A 14,569-nucleotide genomic window follows, 5' to 3' on the forward strand; every position below is an offset into this window, starting at 1 on the left:
TCAGTGTGTGAATGTGTGTGTGTGCTAGTTTACAAATAAGACCAAAGATTCATCATCTAAATGCAAAAACAAAGCAACATCAACACAGTCTATGACAAAATAAACATATTGTTCCTCTGATAACCTCTGATATCATCAGTCAAGGACAGGGGTGTTGTGTCAACTGTATGATGCAAAACAAACATTGAAGACGCCTATTTTTATATATCATACATTTTATATAATATTTACAGACATCACACCTTACACCAACCTCAATCATAGATTTAATAACAGTCAACTCTCTCCCCTATTCACAGTCAAAGTCATTTTACAGCACAGCACTGTAATAGAACAGGGATGTCCAGTCAAAGGAACAGAACCCTTCATCTCCTCATGAACACAGTGGGATCACCAATGTCAACATTGATCTGGGACAACCTCCATATCTGTAGTCATGGTTACCCTCAACCACAACCCATCACGTCACACAGGTGTGTTGGAATAGAGTGTGATTCCATGGAGAGACCCAGGTGTTCCTCCGGGACACAGGAGGCTACTGTACCTGGCACAGGGATGCTGAGAAGCCCAAGACGAATCATTCCCATGGCAAAAAATAAAAACAAGAGCTTGAATGACTTGAACCACTACAGTAGGCATATATGTCTCTGTTTCAATGTGTTTTTTTTGCCAGCTTGGTTGATGCTGAGATGTGTAGCATCTGCCCTCATTTCCATGGGTCCGGTAGGCTACTTGGTCAAACCAATCCTGTCCATCTCCTCGTCATCACCCTCCTGGTGGGCTCAGGTTTTGTGCTGAATGGGTACATTCTCCAGAGCTGCCTAAGGGTAAGCCCCTAGCTAATAAGACAACAATGATGATTGTGACAATGTGTCTGCAAATGAGTATTGACAGATTAATTTGTTAATTTGGTGTTGTTCATTAGGACAATGGGGGGGGAGGGGAATACAAACTGTTTACATATTACAAACTTGTTTTTTTGTTTGTTGCTGTATAACATCAGCTTTTCTTTTTTTTCTTTTACAGTGCAACCCTAGAAGCCTACATCAGCCATGTGATGATGATGGGCATGGAACAAACAATCAAACTATTTACTTATTTACAAACTTGTTTTTTTGTTGCTGTATAACATTAGCTTTTTTCTTTTAAACAACGTAGGTCTGTAAACCTAAAGAATAACAGGAAAACAATATAGCCTGAGCTGAGCTTGCTTCCTTATCAACACAATAATTCCCCAAATGACCAGAAAAAGTAGCTAGATTTGTCGCTAGTCGCTTTTCATGAAATAAGTCGCCAGGGGGGTCTGGAAAGAGCTAAATCTAGCGACAAAGTCGTTAAGTTGGCATCACTGCGCCATACGGGGACTGTGAGTAACGACCCTCTCTTTGAAGGATTCCTATTACATTACATTACAGTCATTTAGCAGACGCTTTTATCCAAAGCGACTAACAATAATTGCATTTAACGTAGGAAGAGCCAATGTACTACTACTTGCCAGAACTCACAAGTGCATTTTCTTTCTAAAACAAACAAGTGACTAAGAGCATAATCTAGTGCTGAAGGCAAAGTGCAAGAATCACAATCTAAAGTACAGTGCAATATAATATAATAAGTGCTTAGGTTGGCCTATGAGCTCCAACAAGCGCGCCAACGATAGTCCAATACTTTTTTTTGTTTTCTTTGAAACCCGGGGGTACTTTATATGGTGATTGTAAATGTTTGATGATGATGTGTTAGTTGGATGAAATAAATGCACACAGATGGTTAAAAGCTACAGAGAATATCTGTGGTTGTTGCATCATTGATATTTTAGAGTGTAATGTGAATCAGTGGGGGCTCAAGAGCAAATATTCAAGTGCATGGGAGATTGTGTTCATAGTACAGTATAGTCCATATTTAGTGTGCATGTGGCTACCTGAGACCTTCTATTGTCCCTAGTGAGAACCTAGAGTAACGAGCATATTTTGGTACATCCCACCATAGCTCCTCGCATGCTTTTGTTCACAGTGAGTTTCACTTTATGTTGCATAAATGAACAAGGTGGTTGGGAGGGTTACACTAATAACTGACCTCCAGTCTACAGTTGGGACTCTTCAGTCCATCAGAGAGCAGCTCCTGAATCCTGCAGGTCATTGACACTCAGGTCCAGCTCTCTTAGGTGGGAGTTTGAGTTGAGAGCTGAAGTCAACTCCTCAGAACTGTTCTCCATCAGGAAACATCTTTTCAGCCTGAATAGGACATAAATACATTACAACATGCTGAGTAACAAAGCAATAGTTTATACAGAGAAAGTCAATGAGTTGTCATCACTACACAATCTGTAGAAACAGTGAAGACTCCTCTGAAGGTACTCATTTAGAACATGTTGTAAATACATAGTGTCAAGTGCAATGAAATGCATGATTTTACAGGCTAGAATTTACCTCTATTATGTATGATATGGTTTCTTACCATCAAAACTGACTTCTGTAAATGAAACACTCAGCTGACTTCGTGCTACTTACTGATCTGAGTTCTTCAACCAAGAACACATGCTATGGCCTATACTAAGAACACATGCTATGGCCTATACTAAGAACAATTTCATTAAAAGGCAAAATGTCAACGTAAACTACCTTACTGTAGTAATATTCTTACCTCTGACTTACAGAAACAATGTCCATTATATATATATATATATATATATATATATATATATATATACGTATATATATATCGTATAGTGTATAAATGTAGGGTTCTCACCTGACTTCTGCAGATTGAAGGTTGTCTCTTCAACTATCTGACTCTCTGAGAACAAGGCAATAATGACATTAAGCACGAAATCCAGTCCTACGTATTTGTGTGTTTATATGTCAGCGGGCTGGATGCCTGCAAGGAGGGGAAAACGTTTTTTTTTGTGGATCCGCCCGTGATTAGGATCCACTCCAAAATGTAATGGGTTCAAAGTCAGTCTATGGCTGACTGGCAGGCCACCGAGCGCAGTCCAAGCACCGCAGGCTCCCAAACAGTCAAACAAATACATTTAGAGGGGTCGGATAATTCCAGAAAGGCATAGCCTACATATCCTCACACACAACAAATGTGTACTCTGCCATTTTTATTGACATTTATTGACACTGAGACAACTATGATTTACAACACAATAAGTCATAAGTAAATAAATAATGTGACTGCTTTATCCTGTACAAAATGATAGTAATACTGTATCTAGTTTTACTCATCTACTATGCTTGTAACTGTAGACAGTCACTCTAAAATAGACTACTACCTCTAACTGAGATAATAACTGACAAGGCTGTTGTATATTTATAAAGCATTTATTATCATTAATATGTTACATATTTAAACATGACATTTCTCTTCCTCTTTCCCATAGGATGATGTGCATGCAGACAGCCTGCTAACATGAGACACTGCAAGATGAACATTCAATGTTATCTACCACAACAGTTACACATCTGCAATAATCTGTTAAAATAATATTGTCAATAGAACTGTATATAACAATCGATGAAGAACAGGGAACTTTGATAACTTACCCCCAAAAATGTTACAGTAACAAACCCCTTTAGAAGCATGAACAGTTGGACATGTGGTTGACCTGGTTCTGGGCCCCAGGAACACAGTGGCATGATGAACAGATATGCTGAACAACAGAGATATGGAGGGATAGATTTCACTGCACAGATACAGTAACTCTCTCACATGCATGTGTACGCACACAACTTCTCACTCACATGCGCGCGCACACACACACACACACACACACACACACACACACACACACACACACACACACACACACACACACACACACACACACACACACACACCTGCCCAGCTTATCATTAGCAACATTAGCAACCAACTGTCATTTCTCTTTAGGTGAAATATCTTTAATCTTATGAAATACAACCATGACACAATTTGCTATAGATCATTATTGTATTGCATTTCATTGCATTTCAAACATATTGCAGTGGAATTCTGGAACTGGTTTGTGAAACATGAGATTAAGTAGTTCTCTGCAACCATTCTCAGTTATTCCCAATGCTTGATGTTGAGTTTGACAAAGACATACATAGAAAAAAAAACAATCACAAGAGCATGTTAATGTTTCTCCATGTTCCAACTGACAGTGTGTAACACAGATGTTATGGCTTTTGCATGTTTGCAAGAGTAAATGGGGGGGGGGGGGTCTTAACATATGTCCTTGACATGATCACAGTAAGAAGTTGTACAGTGAACGAGAACCTTGTGGCAGTAGGTTGGTCTTTAACCAAATTCACTTTCTGAATAACTAATTCCTTTACAAATCTCAAAATCATGCAATAAGCCAATCTGTGCATACTGTAGCTTGTTGATGTCAGGGGACTATCAGAGATTCTTGAAAGCATGGATATGGAGGACAATTCTCATCAAAGTGAAGATCACAGTTAGTACAGGATACAAGACAAAACCGCGTTCACAGCAATACACAGTTCAACATGTGAAAAGGCTGAATATCCCCATTTCCTGTTCTCTGAGCCTTCCCCTGCCCCAAACAGGCCAACCTCACCTCCACTTCACCAGCAACGCCCGAGCAGGAACATACTGCAGGTGAACCAATAGGGAGGCTTTCAATTCCCTTCCTGTTGTGGCCTGTAATGCTACTCCCATCGATGCTCTCGCCCTTCTCACCCAGATCATGTACAGATGTATCCTTTCCAGTTTGAGGTTTCAGAACCGCTGGGTCCACAGTATGCAGTCGTACTCGTTCATTTCCCAAGTGCCTCTATTAGAGAGGCATGCTGTCAGTCTCCCATGTGGTTTTGAACCATCGCAGTGCACACAGTCCCAGTGAAGACCAGGCTTTAGGTTCAGGTCACCTGTCCTTAGGGTAAGAGGGAATTCCAGTCATCATACCAGGACGCTTTCAGCCGCAGAGGGGCTAAGACAGGCTTGTGATCTGCCTGTCCTTCCCACGACCATGTGTGGTTAGCGGGGAGTAGAGAGGGAGCCGAGGTGGGTTATACCTGGCTCTGGAGCCAGTTGCGGGGGTCCAGTCTGGCCCTGAGGTTCCTGAGGCTGCGCCTTGCCGGGGAGGGCCGTGAGAAGGGGGCTCCCTCCGAGGACTCGGGGCTGTGGCTGCCCTCGCTGGAGCTGGTGCTGGAGGTGGAGCTGGAGCAGGACAGGGCGGGCGGTGGCGCGCGGGAGGCCGGTATGGGGGCCAGGAGCGAGAAGGAGGAGGACGGGGGCTGGCAGGAGCACTGAGTCTGTAGCGCCCCCCCGTAGCCCCTCCCTCTCAAGGTGCTGAGCTTGGCGTCCAGGGAGAGCGTGCGAGGACGATGGCGTGAGGAGGAGAGGGCGAGGGGCGAGGCGGGCTCGGCCCAGCCGTGGTGGTGGTGGTGGCGATGGCGCGAGCTGGAGGGGCTGACGCTGCAGGGGCTGTCGCTGTCGGAGGTCAGGCTGGCGTCGGAGGAGAGCAGGCTGGGACGAAGGCCGCGCGGGGGGCTCAGCGGGCTGCGGGGGAGGTGCCGCGGGCTGCCGAGGGGGCTGTGGCGGGCCAGGCTAGGGGTGCGGGGGCGGGGACGGCCGGGGGACTCCTCGAACAGGGACATCCAGGGGGGCGTAGTCCCCAGCTGGCTCCGCAGCTCCAGCTCCTGCATGCGGCGCGCCAAGATGTCCGACACCGTGCTGAGGTCATCGGAGGCCTCAATAACTGGAGGAGACACGACGGAAACTTGCATCAGTACACCGCAGAGACACTAGACAAAAGTCTTTTTATAAACAGAGAATGGCTTCCACGGCACAGAAACTAGCATGTTCAACTAGCAACCAGGAAGCGCCGCTAGCTTCGGGGAGGCTGGGTGGTGGTTGCCGATTTCGTGACTCCTGTCTGCGTGAACCTGCGCCCCCGCCTCCCCCACCCCCCCCCCCCCTCCACCCCGCTTTACATCACCTGTCGTTGTAATAGGAGGAGAGCAGAGCGCGAATCTCAGCAGACACAGCGTTATCCTGCAGCAGGAGGCCCTCGCAGGAGGGGGAGGGGGGGGCGGCTGCCAGGGACCGGGGGGGAGGGGCATGTGTGTGTGAGGGGGGTGGGGGGAGTGGGCGGGGGGAGTTATTGATGTGCGTAAAAGAAACCAATAGGGGTTGACACATCAGCGTTATGATATGCAGGGTGTGGCGTGCAGAGACAAGGTTCAAAATGGGCTCGTCCCAAATGGACGGAGATTCCGACGGAGTTTTGGAAACATAAAAAGACAGGATAAGTGTGTTGTTGGTGAATAACAGAGGGAAACAGGGGAGGAGTTTCATGAAGGAAGACCAGAGGAGAAACCCAAGAGGAAAGAAAAGAGAAAGAAAAAGACAAAGAGATAAAAGTGAGTCAGCATACGGAGGTAGGACCATTTCCATTCAGAGAACAGTACAGAGAGAGAGAGAGAGAGGTTACACAAATTAGCTATCTTAGAGGTTTTAATGGAGGTACACCATGCACATGGGCCAAACACCACTGTTAAGACTCATACACATGCAGTTAAGAAAGGTGGTGTGTCTCAAGGATGTCCTGTATTCATTTGATATCCATGGATTTGTGTAGTTATAGGTACCCAATCTTCTAACATTAAATTCCTGGTTTACAACAGACTGAAATGGCATCCACAGAGCCTTATTTAGTTTTATAAAGACGTTTTCAAGGACCTGACCTGTCATGGGTCTCGGTTGCCATCTTACCCATTTCATGATAGAGAGAACCCTGTTTTGGCGTGACTAGAGCCGGTTTCCGTGGAGACGGCAGCTCAATCTTCATCAAGTCGTCGCAGCACTGCCTCCACTGGCCTGTCGGGGAGAGAGACGAGGAAACCGCCGGTCAGACCACATCCTCCGCCGTGCGGTCGCGAGTTGAGAAATGCCAGCCGGTGAGCAAGCGCAGTGTGCTGTGAAGAGGCGCATGCTCACTCATGTCATAGAAGTGCTGCCAGAAGGCCTCCATCCAGCGGTGTGTCTCCTCGCGGGTGTCCGCCGCCAGCGTGTGTGTGACGTCCTCCCCGCCGTACTGGTTACTAATGCAGATGCTCTGGGCCTTACTCTGGGGGTCCTTCTCCGACGCTCGTATCCTGGTCTCCTGGAACGGTACGAGAATGCGCAGATGCACGTTAGGTGCTGAATTCAACCGCGCATGAACACGTCTTTCCCAGCTCAAAACAAACGAGTGCACTCAAAAACGTCAGCGTTTATTTAACCATGCACACGACTGCAATTTAACCGCAATGCCTTTCGGCACCAGTAGGTGGCAGTAGCGCACCATTCAACCCCTGTCTGAGTCAGTCCAGCCTCAGACCATGGAGCTGCTGACTAACTCGGTCTCACCAGGCTGACAGACTTCACTCAGCTGCAGGGCTTATTTCCGGGGCTACAGACACTGGCTGAGTCACAGGGGAACGGATGAGTGGCCAAGATGGATCAACACACACACACACACACACACACACACACACACACACACACACACACACACACACACACACGGGATATGATGATCACATGCTAATACTGCAGTAGGAGAGACGTCTGTTGCAGGAGTTCATCCCTTTGTGTCACGGTATGACCAGCCTCTAGACGCTCATTCACATGCGGCAACGCCTTTGTTTGGTGGCGGACGTCCCTGATGCTGGCGCACGTTTCATATACCTTATTGATGGCGATGGTAAAAGCCGGCTCAACTTTAGCTTCCATATCCTCTTGCTGGTGGTAACAGAACAGGTTTGTCCCTTTAAGGACACCGTAGACATTCGTCCAGCCCTGGGCGTCACCTCCCATCTGCTGTGGAAGAAAGGGACACTAAGTTTTAAATGAGACGGAGAACACACACATGCGCGCACGCGCACACACACACACACACACACACACACACACACACACACACACACACACAGGCACACACACACACTCACCTTGACCCTCAGACATCCGCTCATCATCTGCTTTGTCATACAGTGAGGCTGGGCCGCCAGACGACAGCAGACGTTGCCATAGAGAGGCAGCCAGTATGAACACTCCTCTAGAAGGAGAGAGGGAGAGAGGGAGGGGGGAGGGAGGGAAGGAGGGGGGGAGGGGTAATGACAGGAGAGACATTGAAGACTAAGGTGAAGAGTACATTGCATACTGCCATTCAACACAAACGCACGCACGCACGCACGCACGCACGCACGCACGCACGCATACACATACACACACACACACACACACACACACACACACACCTTGCGCACACACAGGTATGGGAAATAAAAAGGCGTACAGCTGCAGGGAAGGTCGTGAAGAGCGACCATCAAACTTTACTACGGCCTGAAGGGCCCATGAATAAAGTGTGAGTGTCTGGCCCCCAGCTCCTCTCCCCATGAAGAGCTTTCCACAGCAGTGGCCCTGCTAGCAGGCACCTTACTACTCTGACCAATGTCTGTCTGTCACACATACCTACTGAGGGAGGGAGGGAGGGAGGGAGGGAGAGAGAGAGAGAGAGAGAGAGAGAGAGAGAGAGAGAGAGAGAGAGAGACAGACCCACACATACCTACTGAGGGAGGGAGGGAGGGAGGGAGAGAGAAAGAGAGAGAGAGAGAGAGAGAGAGAGAGACCGAGAGAGAGAGAGAGAGAGACAGACCGAGAGAGGGAGGGGCAGAGAGACAGTGGGACAGAGAGACCGAGAGAAGCATGACAGTAAGAGCTCTGCTCACCATTGCCTGAGATGGTGAGGTCGTGCGTGCGGAAGCTGTCCTGGATGTGAGAGAGTGACAGGGTGGCGTGGGCCAGGAGATGGTACTTTGGTCCCCTGTCGACACACAAGACATCGCCAGAATGATCACCGGGCTGCTGGGACATGTTTCAGTTCATGTCGATGTCATTTTATTTCTATTACACCATTCATACAAATCAATGTAGCACAAAGTGCTTTACATAAAAAGAGATGGATAAAAACATAAATCACGTAAACACAGAGGGGGCTTGTATTTGACTATGCAGGAGGACAGAGTAGAGACGGGTGAAGTAATACACGGACCCCCAAGGCCCCCCCCCCCCCCACTCACGGTATGGACGGCACGGGCAGCAGCAGCATGGCCCCCCCTCCGTTGCTGACGGGGCTGCTGGCTCCGGGCTCCATGGCCGCCCTCAGCTTCTTCCCCGCCGAGCGGCCCAGGGAGCTGCTGAGCTTGCTGGCCAGCTTGCGGGGCGTACTTCCCGCCGAGCAGTCCTCCTCGGAGCAGCAGCTGTACAGCTCCACGCGCAGCTCGAACCCCGGGCGCGCCTCGCTGCTGCGCGGACCCAGGGGTCAAACCAAGGTCACGCGGAGGGCGAAAGGAAGGCGCGTCATCATCACACGCTTTCATTTTGGAGAACACTTAACTCAATACCATTTATTGAAGACTTATTGAACACTAACTCAATACCATTTATTGAAGACTTAATGAACACTAACTCAATACCATTTATTGAAGACTTAATGAACACTAACTCAATACCATTTATTGAAGACATTGAACACTAACTCACTACCATTTATTGAAGACATTGAACACTAACTCAATACCATTTATTGAAGACTTATTGAACACTAACACAATACCATTTATTGAACACTTATTGAACACTAACACAATACCATTTATTGAACACTTATTGAAACCTTTACACTTGCTGTGCATGAAAGAATACAATGACAGCCAGAGAGTGGCAGCAGAGAGAGAGAGAGAGAGAGATAGAGAGAGAGAGAGATATAGAGGACTCACAAGACGATGGTGTTGTCGAAGCAGATGTCAGTCAGCGTCCGGTCCACCATCACCATGTCTGTGTCAAAGATCTCCCCTCCTATCTGCAGCAGACAGAACACTGCACACCTGTGGAGCTCTGAGAGGGAGAGAGAGAGAAGGAGAGGAAGAGAGAGAGAGAGAGAAAGTGGGAGAGAGAGGTAGAGAGAGACCGGGAGAGGGAGGATAGGGGGTTTAGGGACAGCGGAGGCAGGCAGGAAAATACGTAGCGACGGACGAACAGGAAAGCAGAGAGACGGAGACCAGAGGAGGAGGAGGATTGAAAGTGAGACCAAACGCAGAGTGCTAGTGTGTGAGGCAGCATGTGGAACACATCAGAGCGGCTTTGCCAGACTCCCCCACTTGAGAAGCCATCAGCTGCAGCAGCTGCATCCGTCACGAGCGCTGGAACCGGAGCAGAGGCCAGAGACAGACGCAGCAATCTCACTGTGACGCAGGGACGTCTGGAAGTCTGCTAGTTTCCTTGGATTCATCTGTGTGTGTGTGTGTGCGTGTGTGTGTGTGTGTGTGTGTGCGTGTGTGCGTGCTCAGTCGCACACTAACTACGCTTGGGCCCTGTGAGTCTCTCTAAAGGCTTTCCGACGGTCTCACTGCTCTTAACGACCTTGGCTAATGGCCTCGTTACGCTTCATCCAGAGGGGGGGGGGGGGGGGTTCAAGCTACCTGTCCCCTCGGAGCTCATGAATATGCGCAGGTCATGCAGATGAATTGGTTCTGGCGGTCATGAGGGGGATGAACCTCACTAATGATGCGGGTCACGCTAACATACCCGCACTGCTTAAAACTAGCGAGGAGCTGGCCTTCCCTGACACTTCATGTGACGGTGACATAAGCACTGTCCCAGTAGCGGCAACAGCGTTATCATACACACTAAACTCATTAAAGCGTAATTAGACCCAGATCTACGGCCCATTCAGACGCTCTTACAGCCACTTCTCCCTTGGGGAAAATCGCTGATCACACTTGAGCTGATGTATACCAGCTTGAGTAGAGACGTGTCAGCTATTTCCTATCCAAGCATGGTATAGATCAGAGATCGCCTCAGAAGAGAGGAGGAGCAGCGTTTCTAGGGAACTCGGGGACAGGGAGACAGAGAACTTGGGGAGAGGGAGACAGAGAACTCGGGGACAGGGAGACAGAGAACTCGGGGACAGGGAGACGGAGAACTCGGGGACAGGGAGACAGAGAACTCGGGGACAGGGAGACAGAGAACTCGGGGACAGGGAGACAGAGAACTCGGGGACAGGGAGACGGAGAACTCGGGGACAGGGAGACAGAGAACTCGGGGACAGGGAGACAGAGAACTCGGGGACAGGGAGACGGAGAACTCGGGGACAGGGAGACAGAGAACTCGAGGACAGGGAGACAGAGAACTCGGGGACAGGGAGACAGAGAACTCGGGGACAGGGAGACAGAGAACTCGGGGACAGGGAGACGGAGAACTCGGGGACAGGGAGACAGAGAACTCGGGGACAGGGAGACGGAGAACTCGGGGACAGGGAGACGGAGAACTCGGGGACAGGGAGACGGAGAACTCAGGGACAGGGAGACGGAGAACTCGGGGACAGGGAGACGGAGAACTCAGGGACAGGGAGACGGAGAACTCGGGGACAGGATGTCTGTGTGCGCTGCTGGAGCAGAGCCAGGGAAGAGACGACTACGTAGAAGGTTCCTGTACCAGGGAACCACCCATCTCTAATCAGGTACCACCATCCACTGTGGCTGGGAATTCTCTGATAAGAAGCTCTTTGTGTGCACAGCATGTTCCTCATACTGTAGTTCTGTACAGTAGGATTCCATGCCGGTTTTCGGACATCGGACATCCAATTTTATTCAGACGATCTGTCTTAAACTTGTAAGACTGAAGCACAAGCGACCTGGTCCTACAGTACACACTCAGTCTGACGGACAGTCATATGGTTCATGTTTAGTATTGATAAGGGGTTTCCACACACATTGCTGTAAGAGATTCCTGGCCTCAGTGAAATCTCACCTCCTTTGTTCTTGAAGTACTCTGTGTCTTTCCACATTAGAGGGATGCGCACGTCTGCAATGGAAAATTACAAGTGGTTAGACCAGAGAAATCAGCCTCAGCCATTACTCATACCGCACACACACACACACACACACACACACACACACACACACACACACACACACACACACACACACACACACACAGACACAAACACACAGACCCACACTCACAGACACATCTACACACACGCACACACACACACACACACACACACACACACACACACACACAATCACCAGTCTATATCAGTCATCATTAAATGACAAACATACATTAATACATTTTATCTTTTATCTCCTCCCACCAGGATCCCACTCTTGTGCTGCGAAATAGCCTGTGTGTGCGTGTGTGTATGTATGTGTGTGTGTGTGTGTGTGTGTGTGTGTGTGAGAGAAAGAGAGAGAGAATGTGTGTATGTATGTGTGTGTGTGAGAGAGAGAGAGAGTGTCATCCATGCTGGGAGCCACTTAAATCACAAGCCTGTCAATCAATGATACTAACAACAGCTAGAGGTTATTAACTGAAACATTCCTGTGTGTGTGTGTGTGTGTGTGTGTGTGTGTGTGTGTGTGTGTGTCCCAGCAGTCCCACACAGGCAGCTGTGACCATCAGAGCCCACCGACCCAGAGCATCATAATCCTAGAATTACCTTTCTCTCAAAACCCCCTCTCTTTCCTGAGAGAGAGAGGGGGGAGAGAGAAGGGGGGTGGGTCTCACGATACCAGACAACTGGAGGTCTTTGCCTACCAAGGTCTGGCGATTTCTTTATTCAAGTTTTGATCGGTATTTGAACGGAGGCGAGAACGGCCATTAACAAACCTACGCTCTAAAGCCTTTGGATTGGTTCTGCCATGCAATGCAGAATAATTGTTTCCACCCACTTTTAGCAAGGGCAGCTGGGAGAATGCCCTCAGTCTCTAGCTGAGCGAAGCGTTTAGAGTCTGACTTGTGAGTCTAGTTGTCAGGTAATGAGGCGTGAGGGGTTGAAATGCCCCCCCCCCAAAGAAAACCCCTCCTCCATCCTTCTATCCACCACATCCCCTCATCCCCTCCCGCCAACCTCATCCTCACCTTCCCTCATCCCCTCCCCCCCCTGTCTGCAGTTAATGTAGTGGGGGGAGGGGGGTGTCGGGCCCGGGGGCTGGTGAAGCAGGTTCCTCTAATGGAGATCGGTTAGCTATTATGTTAGAATAAAGAGCTTCCACAGTCTCTTTGTGCTTATTCTCAGCCCAGTGACACTAGACTCACTCTCTCTCTCTCTCTCTCTCTCTCGCACTCTCACACGCACACACACACACACACACACACACACACACACACACACGGAGTGAGGCTTACCTGAGATGGCGACCTTTCCCTTGCAGGGCTGTCTGTCATCCATAGGCCCGGATTCCGAAGACCTAAACACGGGGGACAGCCGGGGGCGCGTCTCAAACCTCTGTAGATCAATCCTCTGAACACACACACAACCCCCTCCTCCTCCTCAAAATCCCACCTCTTCCCCGCCCTGCCCTGCCCTGCCCCTTTGACCTCTGACCTGCGTGCCACCCTCTGCATGACCTGCGCCTCCTTCATCCTCTGCAGCTCTGACATGTAGGCCATGATGCGCGTGCTGCAGGTCTGCAGGCTCTTGGCCGCCTCGAGCGCCTGGTCTCTCTGGGAACACGCCGCCAGCAGCTTGCAGGCCCCGTCACGCATGCGGATCTCATGGTCGATCTTCTTCTGGATGTCGCAGTCCTGGGGGGAGACGCACGGGAGAGGGGGAGGGAGGGGGGTGATCAGACACTGAGGTTTGAGTGTGTGAATCTTTGACGGTGAATGGAGAGAGGCTGGAAGTGGAGAGAGAGCGAGCGAGATAGAGAGACAGAGAGAGAGAGAGAGAGAGAGAGAGAACGAGCGAGATAGAGAGAGAGAGACAGAGAGAGAGAGAGAGAGTGGAAGTTGAAGACAACTGACTGAGCGTTCCTCGTGAGGAGGGAACAAAAATGGAGCATGAGTGTGTGTCTTCGTTGAGTGAGACAGCGTTGAGTGTTTGATTGTGTGAGAGTGTGTGTGTGTGTATGCGTGTGTGTGAAGTCCCTCTCGTGGGCATATTAACAGGGTGTGCCCCTGAAAGCGTTCTCGTGTCTGGGTTCACTGGGGCGTGAGTGAGCGTGTGTGTGTGTGTTGTGGGCAAGGCTCCGAACCGGTTCAAGGAACGGAAACGAAAACCGAAAACGAACGGTATTTTACGAGGAACAGAAACAGGAACGAAAACGAAATGGTCTTTAATTGTTCCAGAACAGAAACGTTAATTTGAAATCTTTAAAACCGGTTAATAACGTTATTTTTTCGTTCTTTGTAGTAGGCCTATATAACTTAAAAATAATCGTAAAAAAGAATGAAGCTGATCGAGCCTTTTATGGCCGAATAGGCTAAATTAAATTAATTAAATTTGTAGCCTACATCTTGTCCTGTTTCTGTAATGTAGCCTAGGCCCCTAAATCTGTTATTTCACAGTCAGGATTTTAAATGCTTGCTTAGCGAAATGAAGAGATTTAGATATTACAACAACACACCATAGCCTAGTTCAGACTAGAGATGTGCGCAGCGACTATTTTCACTGAAGACTAGACGGTGGTTTTGTAACCGATTACATGACTAGTCTAAAAACAGGATTCCCAAGTTTCTACAACAAGTGCTATTTAGAAAAATTGAGGATGTTTCTCAAACTCTGCAAGCT

The 14,569-nt window shown here is 48.8% G+C and overlaps 1 protein-coding gene across 1 annotated transcript; it reads right to left on the reverse strand.

Moving 5' to 3' along the window:
- Nucleotides 1-5,012: 5,012 nt before the first annotated feature.
- Nucleotides 5,013-13,560, reverse strand: rtkna (rhotekin a; the record flags this gene model as incomplete). The annotated part of the gene is made up of 11 exons (XM_084457719.1): nt 13,343-13,560; nt 13,186-13,247; nt 11,803-11,856; nt 9,771-9,888; nt 9,072-9,296; nt 8,721-8,815; nt 7,941-8,047; nt 7,678-7,809; nt 6,946-7,111; nt 6,721-6,825; nt 5,013-5,704 (listed from the first exon to the last, which is right to left on the reverse strand). The coding sequence occupies exons 1-11, from the start codon at nt 13,543-13,545 to the stop codon at nt 5,013-5,015; spliced, it is 1,959 nt and encodes a 652-aa protein (XP_084313845.1). The 5' UTR covers nt 13,546-13,560.
- Between the last annotated feature and the right edge of the window lie 1,009 nt (nt 13,561-14,569).

The sequence above is a fragment of the Borostomias antarcticus genome (genome assembly GCF_949987555.1).
Source record: "Borostomias antarcticus genome assembly, chromosome: 23".
Lineage (NCBI taxonomy): Eukaryota > Metazoa > Chordata > Actinopteri > Stomiiformes > Stomiidae > Borostomias > Borostomias antarcticus.